This window comes from Trifolium pratense, linkage group LG2, assembly GCF_020283565.1.
Source record: "Trifolium pratense cultivar HEN17-A07 linkage group LG2, ARS_RC_1.1, whole genome shotgun sequence".
In the NCBI taxonomy this organism is placed as follows: Eukaryota; Viridiplantae; Streptophyta; class Magnoliopsida; order Fabales; family Fabaceae; genus Trifolium; species Trifolium pratense.
In genome coordinates, this window is record NC_060060.1 from 29174533 (window position 1) to 29196895 (window position 22363).

Below are 22363 nucleotides of genomic sequence, written 5' to 3' on the forward strand. Positions count from 1 at the left end.
GGAGTTTGAGTAGTATGCTAGTTCTGTTATAAATAAAAAAAATTAATTGTTAATGAATCTAAAAAAATCAAGTGTCTCTTATTTTTTATCGGCTAAGTCAAATATCTTTGGTGTGATTGGTTTAAGAGAAAGAAATAGGGAAGAGAGAAAAACACGAAAACCAATTACACCAGAGATATTTGGACTAACATTAGTCCAAATACATGTATTGGTTTCCGTGTTTTTCTCTATTCTCTATTTCTTTCTCTTAAACTAAACACACCCTTATACTCCATCCGTCCCATTTTATAAGACATGTTTTGATAAAATGCACTATTCGTATGTCTTGTTTTGATTGTATTTTTCTAAAAGTATATAAATGTAAATATTATCACATAAGATTTTGCTTGATTTGTTTTGATGAATATTTTTAAAATTTTAAATTTCTATAATTTTTACTAATAGATAATTAAAAATATTCGCAAATCAAAAATATGTAAAAGGATGGATCGGTGAGAATATTAGTATGATGTTACGTGTTCAAAAAATTCCACTTGTCAAATAACATTGTCATGATTTCGTAACGGGCATGCTACGCTATAAAACAAAAAGAAATGGTACATCATCGGATGATTTCTGAGATTCAGACATAAAGTGACGTTTTTAACCTCAATAATCTGTGGATGATGTAACGTGGTTTTGAAAGTTGCTGAGTCGGATCATTGTCATATCAAAATGGATAAGATTTTTATTTTCTTTTCTTAATTTAATTTTATTCCCATTTTTAAAAACGCGTCTATAGTTTTTATTTTACCAACCACTTAATCACACAACACGTTCTATTCCAATGACTAGATTACGATGCTTTGCCACCCATCTACCAGCAGTTATTAATTCTAATCTTAATTTTCAAAGTAGTACTATTATTCATCACTAAAACACTAATTAAGGTAAACAAAACAAGTAAATTTTATATTTAAAACAAGTAAATTTTATATTTAAAACAATTTTTATATTTTAGAAAGTAATTACACAGGTATCAAAACTTTTTTACCATATTTAAATTTTAAATTAATGTCCCAAATTAGAATTTTTCAACTTAAAAATAAATTATGAGATCTGAATCTGACCTACATACAATATTAAAAACATAATGATTAATGTATATTATCTTGTCATCTTTATCCATGATAAAATCTCCACGTCACCTAATAGTTTACTCCCTATCTTCCGGTCAAAAAAATCAAACACACCCCTTTGTATTTGTATCTATATATATCTTACATCAATGCCTCATTCTTCTCATCATTCATTATCACCTTCTCAATCTCATTCTTGGTATGCTTCATTTTCTTCTCTCTATTTTTATTTGTATTTGTATTTGTCTTTTTACATTTTTTTCTTCTATAAATTAGTTTATTATATTGCATATATCTTTTCTTACATAATCATATTTATTGGTCAAAATCTAAGAAGTTGTTCATGTTTTTTGTGCAGCTAAGTGTTACTTAAACAAAGATTTAAAGCAAACTTTTTGAGCTAACTAGAAGAAAAAATGTTGGGAATTTTCAAGGAAAAGTTGGTTAATGCACCAAAAGAGCTTAACAGTCCAGTTTCTAATTCACATATTAAGGCTAAACCAAGTCATGAAATTCTTAAAGATTTCATATCATGCAATCCCTCCAATGCATTTTTCATGACTTTTGGAAATGATGCTTTAATTGCTTATTCACCTTCAAACAAGCCCTCAATTTATCAAAGGTATGATACAAATCCTTAATTATTTTATTTTCCTTTGAGATATGAGTTTCACAAAAAAAATAAAATTTGTACTTCTTGGTCTTGATTATAAACAAAATTAACTACTTTGATATTCCCTCCGGTTTCATATATAAACAAGAAATCAATTTTCAGATTCATTGAATCAGGTCTATAATATAAATCAGATTCGTTTGATAACATTCTCATAATTATATATCCTAGATGCCTCAAAAAAAAAATTATATATCCTAGATTAGATATATCAAGATATGTTTATCGAGTAATATTGCTGATTATACAAAAAATGTGTCATGTGTAACACAGGCAGTTTAGTGGTTTGGACAACATATATTGTGCCTTTATGGGTAATCTGCATAACCTTAGTAAATTGAACAAACAATATGGGCTATCAAAGGGAAGCAATGAGGCCATGTTTATAATCGAGGCATATCGGACACTTCGCGACAGGGGTCCATACCCTGCTGATCAAGTCCTTAAAGAACTTGAAGGAAGTTTTGGATTTGTGATCTATGACAATAAGGATGGAACAGTTTTTGCTGCATCTGTGAGTCACTTTCTTAATTAGTCTCTTAATCTTGAAAAAAAATCACTTTTTTTGGACTAATTAGTTAACAATTATGTTGTTTGTGTTTGATTAGGGTTCTGATGGCAATATTGGACTCTATTGGGGTATTGCAGCTGATGGATCAGTTGTTATTTCTGAAAATTTGGAGCTTGTAAAAGCAAGTTGTGCTAAATCATTTGCACCATTCCCAGCTGGTATGTAAATTTGGTTTGATTTTACCTTCACGCGGGTTCGAACTCAGAACCTCGTAGTTGTGTGTGTGAATTTCAGTGCTAGTTATCACTTTTTTACCTTAAAAGAAGTGAAAATTTATCTAGGGACTAATAAAATTTAATGTATAAATAATGGTGTTGAAATTTCAGGGTGTCTGTTTCATAGTGAGCATGGTTTATTGAACTTTGAACATCCAACAAAGAAGATGAAAGCAATGCCTAGGATTGACAGTGAAGGTGTTATGTGTGGAGCCAACTTCAATGTTGATTCTCAGTCAAGGAATCAAATGATGCCACGTGTTGGAAGTGAAGCTAATTGGTCTACTTGGTGATAGACATGACAAATTTCATTTCATCATCTTATCATAATTACTAATAATCTAAGTTTCTTTTTTGTTTGCCAAGAGCAACTTAATATATAATCGGAGTAGCTTATTTGTCTTTACCCCTTTTGGGACCGTTGTGACAGATAGACATGGTGAAGTAATTACAGTTGTTTCAATTGACCGAACTCTTTGCCTTCATCTACTATATATCAAACTATAATTTTTACTTTGTCCAATTACAAAAATATCTTATTATTTAAATATAAAGTGTTCCCATGAAAGAAATTCTAACTTAACTTCCTTATTTTTTTTTATTCTTTTACTATTAATGTTGTTGTCAATGTGAGAGATAACGACCATATTTTTATTTGTTAATATTATTTAGTATTGTGAGAAGATGAGTAAGAAATTCCATCTAGCTATAAAAATTTACAAAATACATTTTTATAAATAATATACATGGATATTTATAAATACCTGTAAATATCTGAAACCCCGCTAAATACTCGTTTACCATAAAAATATTGATAAGAATATGAGACAGACATCAATATCATGCATTGATTTTGAGTTTAAGGTTTGAGGTTTTTGGTTTGGAGTTTGAGACATCGATATCATGCATTGATTTTGAGTTTAAAGTTTGAGGTTTATGGTTTAGGGCTAGGAGTTTGAGGTTTAGTGTTTTGGGTTTAAGATTTAGTTTTTGGAGTTTAGAGTGTAGGGTTCTAGTTTTAGGGTTTGTAGTTTAAAATTTGGGGTTTAGGGTTTGGAATATGGGGTTTTGTTTTCAGGGTTTGGATTTGGGGTTTAGAATTTGGGGTTTTCTGTTCAGGGTTTGGAGTTTGGGGTTTGACATTAAGGGTTTGGATATATTGTTTGGGGTTTCGAGTGCAGGGTTTGAGATTTGGGGTTTAAGACCTTTAGCATAAAAATATTTGTATGAATATGAGACAAACATTGATATCGTCGAAATCATGCATCGATTTTAAGTTTGAGGTTTAAGGTTTGGAGTTTGAGGTTTAGTGTTTTGGGTTTAAGATTCAGTTTTTAGTGTTTAGGGTTTATAGTTTAGGGTTTGGAGTTTAGAGTGTGGGGTTTTAGGGTTTGTAGTTTGAAAATTGGGGTTTAGGGTTTTGAATTTAGGGTCTTGTATTTAGGGTTTGGAGTTTTGAGTTTTGAGTTTGGAATTTTGGGTTTTGTGTTTAGGGTTTGGAGTTTGGGGTTTAGGGTTTGAAATTAAGGGTTTGGAGTTCAAGTTTTAAAGTTTAGTGTTTAGATATATATATATATATATATATATATATATATATATATATATATATATATATATATATATATATATATATATATATATATATGGTTTAGGGTTTTAAGTGTGGGGTTTAAGATTTGGGGTTTATGGTTTTCGGTAACCCTAAACCCTGAAGACAAAACTCTAAATTGCAAATCCAAAAGTCTAAACCCTAAATACAAAACCCAAAATTTCAAACCCCAAACTCAAACCCTAAACACAAAACCCCGAATTCCAAATCCCGGATCTAAAACTCTAAACCCTAAACACAATACCCCATATTTCAAACCCTAAATGCAAAAACCCCAAATTCCAAACCGTAAACCTTAAACCCCAAATTTCAAACTACAAACCCTAAACCCAGAATTTCAAACTATAAACCCTAAACCTAAAACCCCACACTCTAAACTCAAAACCCTAAACTCTAAAACCTAAGCACCAAAAACTACTAAACTCCAAACCTTTAACTCAAAATTGATGCATGATTTCAATAATATCGATCTGTGTCTCATATTCATACGAATATTTTTATGGTAAAAGTCTTAAACCCTAAACCCCAAATCTTAAACCCCCGCACTCGAAACTACTTTATTATAGCCCAACAAAGCTATTAATTCAAGGCATTTGTAAAGTCCCCACGCCTCTGCCTCAGCTGCCGTATACATACTGTTGTGATGACAAGAGAATGCAGCAACAAAGCTTCCTAACTAATCTCTAAGACACGATCCCATGCTTACCTTGTTCTCCTTTGCGAATACTGCACCATCTATGTTACACTTCGGATATTCAGCCAACGGTGGTTGCCGATGAAAGCCGTTGGTCTGACTGTGTTTTTGCTGCTTTATAATTTTTATTGGTTAATTAGAAATTGGGAAAATAAAATGCAATTATAAAAGTTAGTTGTTTTTTCTTATAATTTAGAATAAGAAAAAGTGATTTTGTTTTTCTTATAATATGAGACGGAAGAAGTACATACATTTTTCTCAATTATAACATTTTGTAATTTTTTTATAATTTTCAATTCTTATATATCTAAATTAATATTTTAATCTAAAAGCCTTTTATATTTTATATAAAAAATATCATTTTTAAATACGCACAACACTCACGACACGCACCGAAGGGGCACCCCGTGTGGCAGCACGGGTGTCCGACTAGTTATTGATTATTATATAGTAAATACTAGTATTTACTAACATAAATGAACTAGGTTAGGAGAAAATCACAAGCAAACATGGTTTATATCTGCACTCTATTTGAACTTAAATATAACAACAAAAATGTTAGAATTTCTTAAATATCTAAAACGAAATTCTATCAAGATACAGCAAACCGAAATTGGATTGAGACACATACCTTATGTCATGAGACTCTTCTAAATCTTTTGTAGTTTTATTTTGATGGTGTTAGTTTTCATGAAAAGAGACTTCATACTATATTAACATTCCAATTGTAGAACATTAAATATTTATTCCCTTTCAAATTCATTCTTCAAGCGGTGGTTCAATATCATTTTCTTTACAATAGGTGCCACACTTGGTGTACAATTTTCATTTGAAATTTCTTTAAAACCTGCCAAAATTCTATGAAATGTCACTCATATCTTTCATATAAAAAACTTAGAGAGAAATTATTTTACCTCATATGATAAACTCTGTAGCAAGTAAAATGTCATCTACATAGAGAATAAGGAAATAATTTACTCCCACTAATCTTTTACTATATATATATTGATCCATAATGTTTTCTATAAATCTAAAAAGAAGATATTACATTATAACATACATCGATGTGAAGCTTATTTGACTCCATATATGTATTTTTTAAGTTTGCATACCGAATGCTCATTGCCTTTAGAAGAAAATCATTCTAATTGTTTCATGTAAATCTATTATACATATCTCCGTTTAGAAATGCAGTTTTCACATTCATTTGATGTAATTCTAAGTCAAAACGAGCTATAATATCAAATGATACGAATATATTCCTTTAAGATACAAGAAAAATTTCTCCTTGTAATCAATTCTTTCTTTTAACTAGTTTGCTCTTAAATTAGTAACGATTACTAGTAGAACTTATTTGGTTTTTGGTTTTGAAACATTGAGATATTTTTAGGAAGACCAGTAACTGCATTACTATTAATTTGAAACATTAGGAGGATTTATTGAAATTAAAATATTTTTAGAATTCATTGTAGTAACTACATTACTATTAATTTGAAACATTAGAATTTAGGAATACTAGTAATTCATCTTGGTTTTGAAACATTGAGATGGAATTAGCTATGACGTAATTTTAGCTCATTTTCAACAGATGGATGATACACTATTTTATTTGTAAGTTTAGTTGTCACGACTATTTTTAGTATTTGTATAAAAAATGTTAGCCCCACTGATAATTTATCTAGATATGCCCCTATCATGAATAAATGTCTTGCTTACCAATCGTTAGTTAGTGTAGTGGTGATTGACACTGAATTTGACGTTGATTATTAACTATTGGATTTTTCTATCATGTGCAACTTTACACACGTTAAGAAATTCAAAATAATAAATTTATATTAGAACTTTTGTATTTTATATTACATGTAAATCTTTATCTTTTTTTTGGGTTCTCCCTCAACTAATGTAAAATTCTTTCTTCAACGAAAATAATAAAGTTAAAGTTATAGAATTTTAATTTCATTAGGGAGACTCTGATATGAATTTCTAGTATTTCCTAAAATTGGATCTTTTACATATTAACACCTTTAATTCTTATCCCAAATAATAGATTATTCATTCGATCCAAATAGTTTGATACGGATTGAACTTAACTCTACCTCAAGACTATGGTTTAAAGGGGAGGCTTGTCCAATCATATATAAACCCTCACACCGGGTTCATTACTTCTGATGTGAGACTCCAAGTTGGATTCATGAAGCCCAACTTGCACATGGAAATTGGTAACATAGTTAAATATATTAATGATCAATGTTGTGAATTAACAAACTTGAAATATGTCATTTGGGCCCAAATATATTCTACTTTTCCCATGCTTGGCTTGATTTTGAAAGTTGCTGAGTTGGATTATTGTCCTATCAAGATGGATAAGACTTCCCTTTTCTTCTTCTTAGATTTCTCCTATTCTCATTCTCAATTCCGCGTCTACCGTTTACCTCTCCACTTCATCGCAACCATGACTAGATTATGATGCTATGCCACCCATCTAAGACTAATTAATTCTTTTTTTGTTTAATTCTAATAATTCGTTTCAAAAAATTATGTATCATCATTAGACCATTTTTATACATCTTTTTTTTTCTTTTTAAATATTTTAATCGCATTACACATTACTAGTAGTAGTATAGTATGTAATTGGATAACATGTGGGTTCATAAAACAAGTGAATTTTGATAGACAAAAAGAACTAATTGAAAACAATATTTTTGCCAAGATTCCTTTGCCACATTGCTTTGTCTCTCCCAAAATACTATAGTATAAAAGTTAAAAATATATTATCAGTTCTGAATCTGACTTTATACAATATTATGATAAAGAAATGTTATTTTTATGTACAACTCCTTGTTTGGATTGGATAGGATTTACACGTCACCTCTCTCACACAATTGCAATTTTCCAGTCAAATAAACTCTAACACACACCCTTTCTATTTGCATCTATATATATCTTACATCAATACCTCATTCTTCTCATTCATTATCATATTTTCAATATACACCTTATTCTTGGTATGCTTCATTTTCTTCTCTCTATTTTTATTTTTATTTCTTCATTTTCTTTTAAAATTAGTGTTGTAAGTTATTGCATATATGTTTTTTTACATGATCATTATTCATTGGTCAAAATCTAAGAAATTGTTCATGTTTTTTGTGCAGCTAAGTGTTACTTAAACAAAGATTTGAAGCAAAGATTTTGAGCTAACTAGAGGAAAAAATGTTGGGAATTTTCAAGGAAAAGTTGGTTAATGCACCAAAGGAGCTTAATAGTCCAGTTTCTAATTCACATATTAAGGCTAAACCAAGTCATGAAATTCTTAAAGATTTCATGTCATGTAATCCCTCCAATGCATTTTTCATGACCTTTGGTAATGATGCTTTAATTGCTTATTCACCTTCAAACAAGCCCTCGATTTATCAAAGGTACGATACAAATGCTTTATAAATTTTATTTTATTTTATTTTCCTTTGAGATATATATATCTTAGATTAGATTTATCAAGACATGTTTATTGAGTAATACTGCTAATACAAAAAATGTGTCATGTGTAACACAGGCAGTTTAGTGGTTTGGACAACATATATTGTGCTTTTATGGGTAATCTGCATAACCTTAGTAAATTGAACAAACAATATGGGTTATCAAAGGGAGGCAATGAAGCCATGTTTATCATTGAGGCGTATCGGACGCTTCGCGACAGGGGTCCATATCCAGCTGATCAAGTTCTTAAAGAACTTGAAGGAAGTTTTGGATTTGTGATTTATGACAATAAGGATGGAACAGTTTTTGCTGCATCTGTGAGTCACTTTCTTAATTAGTCTCTTAATCTTGAAAAAAAAAAAAACTTTTTTTGGTCTAATTTAGTTAACAATTATGTTGTTTGTGTTTGATTAGGGTTCTGATGGCAATATTGGACTCTATTGGGGTATTGCAGCTGATGGATCAGTTGTTATTTCTGAAAATTTGGAGCTTGTAAAAGCAAGTTGTGCTAAATCATTTGCACCATTCCCAGCTGGTATGTAAATTTGGTTTTGATTTTTCCTTCATGCAGGTTCGAACTCAGAACCTCGCAGTTGCGTGTGTGTGAATTTCAGTGGTACTCCACTTTTTTACCGGAAAAAAAAAAAGTAAAAATTTATCTAGGGACTAATAGAATTTAATGTATAAATAATGGTGTTGAAATTTCAGGGTGTCTGTTTCATAGTGAGCATGGTTTATTGAACTTTGAACATCCAACCAAGAAGATGAAAGCAATGCCTAGGATTGACAGTGAGGGTGTTATGTGTGGAGCCAACTTCAATGTTGATTCTCAGTCAAGGAATCAAATGATGCCACGTGTTGGAAGTGAAGCTAATTGGTCTACTTGGGGATAGACATGACAAATTTCATTTCATCATAATATCATAATACTACTAATTATCTAAGTTTCTTTGTTATGTTTGCCAAGAGCAACTTAATATAAATCCGGAGTAGCTTCTTTGCCTTTAGCCCTTTTGGGACTGTTGTTTGGTTTCAGTGTTTTGTACATATTTGTGCTATGATGTTGAGCTTGACTCATAATTTCCAATATGAATAACAAGTTTTTAGTGTTGAATTATGAATTTTAGTGTCTTCTTTGCTTCCGTTATGTGTTACAAATAGTTTTTTGCTTATATTTAAATTCGGATTGAGTAACATCAAATTGTTGGATGCCACCAAGTGCACTCAATTTCAGACAACACAATTTATATATGTCAAATGGGTAAACATAACCATCAACCAAAAATCGAAGAATTGAATTTAGTAAATGAAGTATGTTGTCTGTCAAAAAATAAAGCTAGCAGTACACAACTTCCTTCGACTCGAAAAGAAGTACCGGTAGAACTGGTTGAAAAGTTGTGACTGGTTTAAACCAACCACAGGGCAAGGGATAATCATCAAGCTGTTACAGAAATATACTGCAACTGGCAGTGTGTCAAATATTTCAATAGCAATGAAATGACTCTTGATGATACAACTGGAGTTAGGCCATTTTTTTGCTTCAGTAAAGGCAACTAAAGTTATGTAATTTTGGACGAGTCTAATGAAGTGATTGAACAATAAGTCTTTTGACGATCATGCACATTTCGTCGGAGAATCTTAGCCCAGATGAGAAGTATCTGATGGTCACCAGCTGGTAACATGGCTGATCAGTTTATGTACATCCAGAATGCAAAGCATGACTAGTGAAAAGAAGCAGATGAAACTGTTAACCTCCTCTGGCTAAATTGGGTTGCAATTAGCCAAATTTTTGCCAATGCCCATAAAAACCTGCACTATATCAGGATATAAGTCAGACTACTATCCAACTTTTGAGGTTTTGGATGACAAAGACAATGAGTGATAAGGTTAAGAAAAGACATGAGTTATAATTGCTTGGTTTGGTAAAACAATAAGTCATAATTGCTTGGTTGGTCATGAAACAGAATTCATACAAACAACTAAGATGAATCTTATTAATACAACTTTTGGTACACTCCTACGGATGCACTTCATTATTCTGGATCCTACTAATAACCTAAATCAACTATCTATATAGTGGAACTCACATGAAACTCTTGAGTTCACCAACTTGAGATGCATTTTACAGGAAAGATAAGGATAGTTAAGAGTTAAAGCTAAACGACATGTAATAATACTGAATTACGTGTGACCCCAATTAATCAAAGCTTACTAGCTTATATCTGACTCCTTCGGCAATATATCTCAACGTGTACAAAATGACTACTTAAAGGTGAAAAATCCTAAACAAATTGCTATATACTTGGACTAAGCGGCTTATAAAAACACTGCATGGATAAGACCTAATTTTGGCGGAGTCATAACTCGTGATTCCAAAAAAAAAAAGAGATATGAATGAATTACCTTATAATAGTTGGAACCCAACAAGAAGATCAGTAGGACGAGAAATCACATTTTATTTGATCAACAACAATCTACATCACTTCTTTCCTGTACAACAGTTTCTACAGTTAACCACAATTATGTGTTTCTTCCCTCAACCAAAACGAAACTCACACGGTGACAATTTTTGTAATGGAGCCAGCTAGCTATACAACTCGAGCCCATCTTCCACCACACATTGGACAGCTGTACGCCCAGCGGCTGACCCACCAACTCTCCCGGTCATTTTGACTAGGAAGGTTGGTGGAACCTGGTGAAGCAAAAGCAGAAGTCTGCCGGAGACATCTTATGCACTGCACCACACATAAGTAAAAGAATAATCAGAAAATAGAATAATATCCATGTGGATGCAGGAAAAAAAAGAGTTTGGAAAGAAGAACAAGGAAAAGTGTTGTTTTACTAAGTTCCAAGCATAATTGGTAGAATGACTTTATTTACAAATTTGATCCTGATTGAACAAATTAACAAGTCTGACACAACTAATTTTTCAGTTACCATAAAAGCTTACATCTGTTGGTACTTAGCAATTTATCTTCTATTTATTGGTAGGGAGGGATATAACAGATAAAAACCTGGCACCGACTATATTAGAGATTAAAGTAAAATCTCAGACGGTACTCGATAACAACTAACAAGCACTTAATATTTATTGTGCATACACATGGACAAGAAAAACAATATGAAGAATTGTACAAGACTTCTTTTCATACCTTGTACCACACCCCTCCAAGACCAGTCTTCCATAGTGTAGAAATAACATCTCTTCGAGATCCCATTATACCAAGATAAGCTCCCAGACCCTCTGAAGTGTTCAACCCAAAAGCTGCATCTCGCTCAGACATCCTGCGTTTCCTTGGCCACAAGCCATTGGCTCCATAATAGATATCATTATTTTCCAATGAACTGGAATCAAGTGGATTTAAACTAACAAGTTTTGATACATCATTTGCATAATCCTCATCATCTGAATCAGTCCAAGGTCCACCAACCATATTCCATTGATGCCACTCTTCTGCTGGAGGGTAGAGTTCTAGCTCGCGTAGTAGACGACCAGCGGCATCAGCAGCTCTAGGACGGGGCATGCTCTGCAGGCCATTTTATATTTAGTTTTGGGGCAGGCGCCACTCTTAGGAACATTAACCACTCAATCCAAGGAAAGACTCAGATCTTAATTCACCCAAATGAAAAATTGTATTCTATCAAGAACTCTATTCAAACATATCAACTGCTCCTACTTGATCTAAAATAGTGTGTGCTTTATCATTAAATGAGAAACAACATTCTATAAAAGGCATCCTTATCATAGAAAGACAACTGAGACCCATTCCTATCCTATTTAATTAACTTCTATCATTCTTACATCACATTTTCAAATCATGAATTGAATGGCATCATAAACTTGGAACAATAATACATATAATACATCATATTTGTGAAATAAAACTCATAACTAGCTCCATTTGTCTATCACATACACTAACTTTGAAACGAGAAAACAGAAAGTTACCTTCATATGTGGGCCAATGGATGCTTCCAAAACCTCTGGAAGTACAGTGTAGTTCCCATCAATATAATGAAGCCGGACCTGAATGTTACTACTCCCCACCTGAGAAACTGGCAAGGGGTGTTGCAGCTTCGAAGTTCGGAAACAGAGATCCATAAGGACTAGAAAAAGAACCTTGACCTGCATTACAAGTGTTTTAAGACCTTAAGTAAAATTAACAGTTCAGTCATTGTAAGCAAAGGAAAGAATTTCCATGGTTCCTAAACATTCATGTCAGTCACAAATAACCAAAATAAGAACTTTTCGGCAAGTTGTAACAAATTTATACCTCATCATAAGTATACCCTCGGCCTGCATTTCCATTTCCAAGTCTTGAACGCCCTAGAGACAGTTCTTCACATCCTTTTGACCCAGTCACAACCTCACCAACTCGACCTGTCTGACTGTCATCTGACCTAACCAAACTGGGCACTGGTTTTGCATTTTCCTCCACCTTGACAGTAACAAAAGCATTATGTTGTGGCTTTTGTGTATTTGTATCAGCAGATCTCTGCACACCACTCGTATTGCGGGGAAGTTGTGATCTTCGAAAGAAAAAGCAGAAGAACACAAGTCGGCATAATCTATGAAGGAAATAACAGTCCCCAATAAGTCGAACTGCAGGTATTCCGGGAAAAGTCCCTCGTACCCAAGCTTTCATCTGCTTGCTTCCAGTAGAATTGGTTGTCTCATTTTCGCCTCCTGGACAATGTTATTTTTGCCTTTATTTGATATTGTAAAATAAAAAGAATAAAGATAATGCTGACATAGTCAAGGCAATTAAAATATTCTGCTTCAAAAAAAAAAAAAAGGCAATTAAAATATTCAAGGTAGGAAAATTGATGATTTTCTGTCGCAATAAAAACAACAATCAAAGCCTTTTTTTCCATTATATGGATCAAACTACACAACATCAATAAAATACTGCCGTAATGTAATGTACTATTATGAATCATGTATGCTGCCGACAGACCATTTAAATCCCAATCCTTCTTAATTGTTTAAATTATAGTTTTCTGTGGTAAAAAATATTTATTCGAAAAAATAAACAATATATCATATCATTTCAGACCTACCTTGATTTGTTGCAGGAGTTGTTGAATTTTGGGCAGCACTAGCAACCATATTTCGGTTGCTTCCAGTCCCCGCAGTCACAGCATGATTTGCCAATGTATGACAGAAACCAGCATACCTCCGCAACCGTGTGATAAAATGTGAAGCCAGATCAAGAACTGAATCAACATAGGCCTACATAATATTGAAACAATTATAAGATGTATATACAGTCAAACATTTAGCAAAATCAAAGCAACACTCAATGAAAGAAGGGAGGAAATCAAAGGGTTAATTTAATAATATACAAACACATTTAATAGGTTGGTAGGTATATTTATCTACATGGTGTATTATATATGCAACATTATAAGTTCTTTTACATGTGTGGCGCCTGTTGCAGAAAGAACCATGCAGTTAATAACTGTTGCAGCAGAATATTGAGTCAAGATCTTCCCATCAAACAAAAGATGGAGCGTTTTATTACAATTTACAACTGTAAATAAACAAACCTGAATACTTGGAATTAGTGCAGGTTCAACAGCCGCTGCTTCGAGGCCAATGCTCGATAATGTCTCACTAGATGCCTTCCATGGATCAGGCACTAACGCTGAAGGATTTATTAAAGCAGACTCAATTCCCTTCTCGAGCATATCCAACAACAACCTAGCTTGCATATCCAGAACTATTGCAGTGACCTCTTGTGCATTTGATCCTTCAAGTAGCCTACACTTTATCCTGTCTAGACTCTGCAATAATACAAAACTTAGTTGTTTTAAGCCCTGAAAGCAGCATAAAAAAGACATTTCCATATGCATTAAAACACTAAAATAAACCAAAAAGCTAAAATGAAAAGTTAATGTTAACAAGAGATGTCCCACATGAAAGCCAGAGAAAAGGGTTGGTGAAAGTTTGTTTGTCCCTCAAAGTTTAAAGTGTCACCATATTAGGGGCCCTTTACTTCTATTGTTTCCTATTTTTATTTCCACCAAAAAGAATAAACATTAGGCAATGCATTCTGGAAACTTTTGAAAATGTGTTTTTTAATAAAGAATCAACGATCGAATATTTCTTAGAAATTTGGAAAATGCAAAAAACATGTTTTTAGTGTTTTTGAAAATGTAATCTTCCATGTTCATGTTCTCTCTATCACAATTACCCACTCACCGCAGTAGCCTTTCCATCAATGGCATAAATGACATATTTTACAAAGCAAACAGGCCCTTAGTTCTTCAAACTCAAATAACTTTTCACCAAATTATCCCTTCAAAGATCTAAAGAGGTCACAAAATTCGAACTTTTACTTCACCACTTCAGCTTTTGCATGGATATATCAAGACAATTGTGTATCTTTGAAGGACCAATGTGGTGAATTTTTTTGGAGGACTAATGTGGTGACTGTAATCTTTGAGGGACAAATTTGGCAACAAAAATATAATGTGACAACATCCAATCTTTGGAAGACCAATTGAGGTTTACTTGTCTTATGAGATGAAAATGCTACTTACAAGCATTTGATACATGATCCATAATCCAAAGAATATTATATCCACGAAGCACTCCATCATTGAGTAAAAAAAAATGAAACACTCCATCAACAACTTTATAGAATCATACAAAATAACAGAAATATAATAAGACACCCCTGGAGTTAACAACAATGAAGATAACTAAGCAAGCTAATGCGATAGTTTAGAGAAACGTACAGGACAATACTGTTGTCTGTGCTGAGCAGTAGGAAGGGAATGGAAATCCGCATCTAAGACTGCAATAACACCGTTGAGGGAAACTGAAGCAAGAAAGAATATCTCATTAACATACAGAATCAGTAGCAATTATGCAGATGTTTTATAATAGAGTGCATATCTGGAAGAAAAAAAATTGTAATGGCCCCTTTTGTATTTTCAGGCACAAATTTCAAGTAAACCAAAAAACAAATAGCAGCAGGCTAAATAGTTTGCTTCTCTAATTTCTCGAGCACAAACTTCAACCAAACAGAAAAATAATAGCAAGACTTAATAATTTGCACTTACCAATACCATCCTCAGCAGCACTCTGTGCACAACCCACAGCGTCCCACCAATCAACTCCAACCAAAAGGCTCCACCAGAACCTGCTTTTCCTAACAGATGTTAGCAGAGAAATAAACCATTGAAAAAATAACAAGTTACAGTAAATTTATGGGTATAATAAAAAAGAACAAGCATGCCACATCCTAAATCATTTTAAGCAATCACCTTTCAGCTATTGCATGTTCCCAAGTTGATGAGTTTGCTTTCACTTGACCAATTGGAATAGCAGGAGGAAGAACCCTGATTATTTTCAATATGGTCTGACCCTTGCTTGTGTCATGCCAAACAGAAGCTGAACAACAGCTTGTTGCAGAAAAAGCAGGAACAGCAATTGCAGACCCGACATTAATCTGATAGTTGGCTACCGGTGCAAAATTTAAACCAGAAAATACATGGACTCCACCCCAAAGAAAAGCAATTGCAATTTCACCACCATGAGCTGAGAATACAATTCGTGCGAGTGTCCTAATATCACTTGGAAGATCAAAAGGATCAAAATTGACCCCTTTTGAGTTATTAGAACCAGACTCGGATGCCTTTTGCACATTAGCATTCATTTCAACTGGAGGTGTTTGATGATTGTTGAAACCATTTGTTGGTGGAATACTCATGTCCACTTTGGACTGCCAAACAGTTTGCATAGGAGGCTTTCCACCCATACTGGAAGTAGGATTTCCAAATATTGGATGGAGGACAACATGCTGAAAAGATGATTCCCATCGTTGAACTCTCCACCCTGTGATTGATGGGCCCTCGTCTGGATAATAAGGGGACATGTACTGCCCTGCAAAGATAAGTTACATTCTTATGGTTTCTGTTTTCCAGCTCAATGATTAGTGCACATGAAACCTCTGGCATAAAATTCTGACAAACATAAATCACAAGCAGCAAGCATCATTACAATATGTGTCAGGCTAGATGGGTCCTTTGTTTTTTTTTATAAGCGCTAGATGGGTCCTTTTGATATAATACTCAAGTTGGTCTCAGAATGAATGCTAACTTGAACAAGGATGAATACTCCGTGACTGGAAACACCACCAATGAGAGGGTATATGTCACATTGTATCATTTGGTATTCAAATTTTTTAAGCATTCATTGTGGATATTAAAATCCTATTGCTTCATAGCGAAACACAAGATGAGTAAAATAAGGCTTCACTGATTGTAGTACGACAATGGCATTAAATAGGAATCAGTTATTAATTTGGGTAAGATAATGATGAATGTAAATAATAATGTACAAAGAATATATTGATTGAAGAGGGGGAGGGGGGGAGATAAAGTAAGCACTAAGTGCATACCCTCAACTATCACAACAGTTATTACAGAACCACCACGAGTCGGATCAAAGGCTACGGCTGTTACACCAGAACCCCAGGTTGTGGTTTCTGTATATTGCGCTGCGGCTTCAGGAGTCACATATGCTGAAAAATTTGAAACTGGTGAGCAGTGAAGTGGTATTGATTCACCAAGGTTTTGGTCCATTTGGTTTTTCCCTTGCTTTTCTTCAGATAACAGATAATCTTGCCAACTAAATAAGTATGCAGCTAAAGGTGCAAAACCACTCCAGTTGGGTGGGCTAAGAGGAGGGACACCATTATTAATACTTGTCTTTGGAGTTAAATGGAACCCATTTCCGGGCCCAGGCATAACCTCCCATACAACAACGGTAGATGGGTTAACAATTGGCACACCGGCCACATGCAAGGTACCACTGTCTGTGATGATAGCATCGCCAGCCATAATGCCATTGGGCCCACAACCCAATAATCCTTTACTAGTGCAAAACCATTTGGGTGGTGTTGCATTCTGACTAGGAGGCCATTGGGACCAGTGAAGTTGAACCAAGCCTGATGAAAATACAGTACAGACACAAAGAAAATTGGGCCATCTAGCTGAAATCAAAACAACTCCAAGTGTTAGACACACAAGCATCTTAAAATTTGATATATAGATATGCACTATTAATTAGAAATAAAAAAAACTGAACATATAAAATGAGTTATTAAGCAAATAACACAAAAAGCAATCAAATAAAGAGAGGATAGAATTATTCTAAGTTAAGGTTCTGTCATAAACGTCGAAACCAGCATCATCAAGATATAAAAAATTGTTTTAGTATTAGCCTAAGAAGGAAAACATTGGATATGACAGAGATCAAATCAAAAATATGCAAGACATACTAGGATGACAAGTGTCATCATGACATGAGTGATATTAATCTGCACCCCACTTGGATTTGGGCCTATCAATGACTGAAGAGCCCAAAAGCCACTAAAGACCCTAGCTCGAAGCACTATATAAAGGAGACTAACCTTTCTAGGGAAAGGATCCATTCTCTACACACTAAACATTCACCTCCAAACCCTAGGAATCCCCTCCCTCAATGGAGGTTGTCTCCTAGGTTTTGTGTTCTAGATCGGAACAATGGGTGAAAAATAATAATTCCAAAATAATCAGTAAATTTAAAAAGAGAAGTTGTGCAACATTCAAACTCTAGTCCAAATACACAACAATATAAACGTCCATATACATATATCTCTCTTCTTTCATCGCCTAATAAATTTGCCAAAAATGACATTAAAAACAATATAAATACAAGTGTTTCTTCAAGATATCACATTACCACCACAGACCACAGTGAACAACCTTACTGAAAAATGGCAATCAGAATAGTAGATGCAAAAAGAATAGACCTGAAGTTTGAGGTTGTTGTGAAACAAACTTTTCTTCAAATACTGACTTCGAATTGGAGGTAGCACTTGATTTTGATGGAAGCCACCTATACTATTTTCAAAAAAGGAATTAAATCAGATAAAAGAATAGGTCACATTGAGCTGTACAATATCTATATGTGTGTGTGCTTAGTGCTTACATACATACATACATCCCTGACTTCATGTTTGAAGGGGAATCAGGGATTTTTTACAAAACCAACAGAAACTCTAAATACTTTGTTAAAAAATAAGTTCAAATGAGCAATTTCAGGGTTTTTTTATAATCCATTTCCATTATTAATCTTTGTCTTTATAAACAACCTTTCTTTCTCCTAAACAAAAATCCCACCCTCTAACAATTTCTATCTCTCCCATTTTTTCCTAAAGAACCTGTCTCTCTAAACAACTCTTAACACGTGTTTGGAAAAATGAAGAAACACTGTGATGTTGTACATTGGCTAAACTTATAGCTTTTAGAATCAGTCATTTCAGTCTAGGAACACGAGAAAGTGGATTGCAACGTGAATCGACATACACTCTTAGAGAATTTTATTTATATTTAGAAAACTTTTTTTGAAAGAATTGCTTCGAGAGTTTTTTCAGATGATTGTGTTTCTTCCCCATATAGTCAATAAGTTTCAGGTATAGTTGGACAAATAAAAAATTTATTAGAATATACTAAAAAAATAATGTATTGTATAATCAAATAAGTTTCAGGTATAATTGGACAAATAAAAGTGTTCATAATAAGATTATACCCAAAAAATAATGTTTATAAAGGTAACATCAACATAGCATAGAAGAGAAACTAACTGCATACCATAGACACCCCCGATAGCCACTTTGTAACAACTGCAATATCTTGCTGCCACTCATGCTCACGCAGCCAGCAGCCAGTGTCAACTACAAGATTAGCTGGCCCCTGAATGGACAAGAAATCAGCAACACACAAACAAGAAAAGCATGTAGCCATATATGAAAATGGAGAAGCCAGACAAAGGCTAAAGATGGGCAAAAGAGGCAGACACAAGCACTAGGACAATTACATTAACCTCCCTCATGGCTAATACATGGCTAAATCTCCCATTCAGGGATTTGAATAATCCATCTCAGATTGCAAGAAGCTACCACATATAGCTAAATCTCCCATTATGGGAATTTTTTTTCTTTAAAAAACCCTCAGTTCACAGGAAGCTATGGATTTTGAGGTAAGTTTTAGCAACAAACTCAGTTACAGGCAGACAGTAACTTAGCAATTAAATTTATGGCCATAAGAAAACCTGTAACAGAATACTTAACAATTATACTAAATAGCTATGCTACAAATTTTGATAGTTGTATCCACTTAAGTAGCAGTCACTTACTTGAGATGGTTGAGTCCAAATAGTTACCCTCCCCAGGAAATTTGCTATCAATAATGCACGGGGACAACAGGCAGGGGACCATTCCATAAACTGGACAGAATCACGAGGAGAATCTGCAGAAAGCAAATTGTGCAACTAATCAAATTTCCAAATACATAAATGCATTTGCCTAAACAAAGCAGTTCAGTTCAGAGACTAAAAGCTGATGGGAAAATGCCAAGAAAGAACGTCAAAATGTTATTTCTATATGATGTCATTTGTCAAATCATTCAACGTAAAATTGTTATTATTAGTAACTATTATAACGATGATGATTTAACATACATAAAAATTTGATTACAACTTGAAAACGAGTTGATCTGACATCTGATGCTTATAGGCTATCGAGATCAAAATCCTTGAAAGGTTTAAATTCAAAATGCCATTGCCAAAAATTCTGAAAATTTGAAGATTCCTTCTATGCTTTGAACTTGATGCCTTAACTCAAACATAGTATTCCAAAATTCATATTAAGCTTATGTAGGATCACATTGCCAAACAGCCTTGGATTTATCAGAACCTATATATGGGTAATTAAATTGAAAAAGGCAAACTCATAATTACTATTCTTAGGCCAATTTTAACACTACTTCGAAGTGAAAAATAATATCAAACAAAACTAACCAACACAGTAAAAGTGAAATAGTTGTGCAATCAAAGTACCTGCTGTGACATTGAATACTGCAGATTCAGTTGGCCTCTCCGGGATCACAATATGTATAGGTATCCAAAATGGTGGATTTTCAGTTGAGCTATGAAAAAGGAAACACTATAATAACCATTACTAATTCTCCAGAAAACATACAGGGTATAAGCAAGCCAAAGTAATGGGTACACATGACTGAGTAAGGCTAAGACTACCTATGTTTGGCTGTTAGGCAACGTAAAATCAATGATTCAAACAAATACTAGAAGCACATTTAATAAACAATATGCGCTTTGTACATTGTTAAGCTAGCTTCTTCTGCACATGAACATGATTTTGTTTTCCACGAACCCTTTTCATTCAAATTTGATTGTAGGTTGTCTAATAAATGAATACATATATATATAGATGCAAAACATATATGTTTCTATTAATCACAAATTTTGTCTACATCTCATCCTTTAACACATTGTTTAAGGAACCATTTGCAATATCACTAGAAGTATACAGAACAAAACTTAAAGTTGACATTCATTTGCCAACAAATGAAGAAACTAGCTAGCTAAGAGCAAGGAAAAAAGTTTATAAGCTAATCAAAGAAAGAAATTAAGGACACACAACCGAGATAAGCATATCAATCTAGTGCTTCTGGTATGGATCTTACAATAGGATAGAAGTAAATGAGAAAGTTTGATACATTAGTCAATTGAATCTTCTTGAATCCATCCATAAATTATTAAATGCAATAGACCCCCAAAATCATCCTTTATTTTGCTCTTAAACCATCCATCAACTATCATTTATCAAAACTATTAGATTTTGCACCTATCTCAACCTGACAAAACCGACTTGTAATGCAAGAATTGCTCAAATCTTATAAAAACTACCTAAGCCATATCTCTACTAGTCAATGTGGGAATCTTAACACACCCTCTCACACTTAAAATTGGACATCTGAAGCACAGACAAATTCACATGGAATCATATATATCTCAACATACCACCTCACGCACAGAACCGAACATTTTGAGCTTCATACCATCATAGAATTTGGATTGAGTTTAATTCAGTCTCACAAAATCGACTTGAAAAATGAGGGTTACCCTAATTACTTATATAAATATAATCAACTAATAAGGACATATCACTATCCATTATCCAATGTGAATCTCTCAATTCTCAAACAACAACAAAATAAAAATGATATTTTTAACAAACTTTTTAGTACATATCCGAAAACTATAAGAAAACATGAAAAGGGAATGAATAAAAAACCCACTAACCTTGGAATTCTGGTACATGTTTCAGAAGCACAAGCAATAGCATTCAATTTTCCACACCAAGAAACAACACTAAAAAAATAAAAATTGACAGTAGCAGCATTATGAATTTATGATAAAGCATTGAAAGAAGCATTTACCTGAAAGATTGTAGTATAATGACATTTACCTGAAATTGCGAGAAATTTGAGGAAGAGACATGATATGAAGTAAATTGGAGGTTGGTTGATTGAGGCGAATGCGGAAAACGGTGGCAGGGGAAAGTGAAAGAGAGTTTTCATCTTCTTCTTTTTCAACCTCCGTTTCCATTGGAACCTCTTCTTCTTCTTCTTCTTCTTCTACAGGATTATCAGTTACTGTCACTGCTTCTTCATTGTTCTTCTTCTTCTTCTTCTCCTCAAATTCCGAACCATTAGACTTTGAATTTGAATTTGGAAGCTCTTGGTTGTTCTGGCGATTCGGATTTGTGGCAGAATCAGCAATTTTAGTCATAGCTGAAGAATGGTAGTGAGGAAACAAAAATGGCGGAAACAAAAGACGAAAATGAAGAAGGTGGCAGAGATGAAGAGAAAGTTTATGGAGATTATTATTAGACTCTGATTGCCTTTGTTACATATTTAAAAAAAATAGTGATTTTAATAGTGATTTTAATGTAAAATAATTTAGAGATTAGTTTTTAGAGATTTTAATGTAAAATAGTGATTTTAATGTAAAATAATTTTTAGTAAAGTTGAATTTACTTTGTGTTTGTTTATTATAATAAAAATTATTTTTTTTAAATAAAATAATCTTTAGTTTGTTTGGATACAACTTATAAAAATGATATTTTTAATTACAAATAACTTTCTTCTTT

At 33.3% G+C, this 22363-nt stretch overlaps 3 protein-coding genes across 5 annotated transcripts; 2 read left to right on the forward strand and 1 right to left on the reverse strand.

The window, feature by feature from the left end:
• The first annotated feature begins 1158 nt into the window (after positions 1 to 1158).
• On the forward strand, positions 1159 to 3100 carry LOC123907087 (stem-specific protein TSJT1-like). The gene is made up of 5 exons (XM_045957187.1): positions 1159 to 1317; positions 1477 to 1740; positions 2065 to 2305; positions 2400 to 2520; positions 2689 to 3100. The coding sequence occupies exons 2-5, from the start codon at positions 1535 to 1537 to the stop codon at positions 2868 to 2870; spliced, it is 750 nt and encodes a 249-aa protein (XP_045813143.1). The 5' UTR covers positions 1159 to 1317; positions 1477 to 1534; the 3' UTR covers positions 2871 to 3100.
• A 4628-nt stretch (positions 3101 to 7728) lies between these two features.
• On the forward strand, positions 7729 to 9496 carry LOC123907086 (stem-specific protein TSJT1-like). Its single transcript, XM_045957186.1, has 5 exons — positions 7729 to 7885; positions 8033 to 8296; positions 8431 to 8671; positions 8769 to 8889; positions 9063 to 9496. The coding sequence occupies exons 2-5, from the start codon at positions 8091 to 8093 to the stop codon at positions 9245 to 9247; spliced, it is 753 nt and encodes a 250-aa protein (XP_045813142.1). The 5' UTR covers positions 7729 to 7885; positions 8033 to 8090; the 3' UTR covers positions 9248 to 9496.
• A 132-nt stretch (positions 9497 to 9628) lies between these two features.
• On the reverse strand, positions 9629 to 22095 carry LOC123907085 (mediator of RNA polymerase II transcription subunit 16-like). Of its 3 annotated transcripts, none has more exons than XM_045957183.1 (17): positions 21680 to 22095; positions 21514 to 21582; positions 20248 to 20336; positions 19546 to 19658; positions 19002 to 19103; positions 18161 to 18251; positions 16766 to 17359; positions 15630 to 16248; positions 15426 to 15505; positions 15099 to 15181; positions 13905 to 14141; positions 13416 to 13587; positions 12629 to 13041; positions 12304 to 12480; positions 11507 to 11881; positions 10758 to 11089; positions 9629 to 10163 (listed from the first exon to the last, which is right to left on the reverse strand). In XM_045957183.1, the coding sequence occupies exons 1-16, from the start codon at positions 22000 to 22002 to the stop codon at positions 10943 to 10945; spliced, it is 3684 nt and encodes a 1227-aa protein (XP_045813139.1). In that variant the 5' UTR covers positions 22003 to 22095; the 3' UTR covers positions 9629 to 10163; positions 10758 to 10942. The 3 variants fall into 3 exon arrangements, with proteins under 3 accessions (XP_045813139.1, XP_045813140.1, XP_045813141.1); XM_045957184.1 differs by having other exon boundaries at positions 9629 to 10168; XM_045957185.1 differs by lacking the exons at positions 20248 to 20336; positions 21514 to 21582; positions 21680 to 22095 and having other exon boundaries at positions 18161 to 18246; positions 19546 to 19641.
• Between the last annotated feature and the right edge of the window lie 268 nt (positions 22096 to 22363).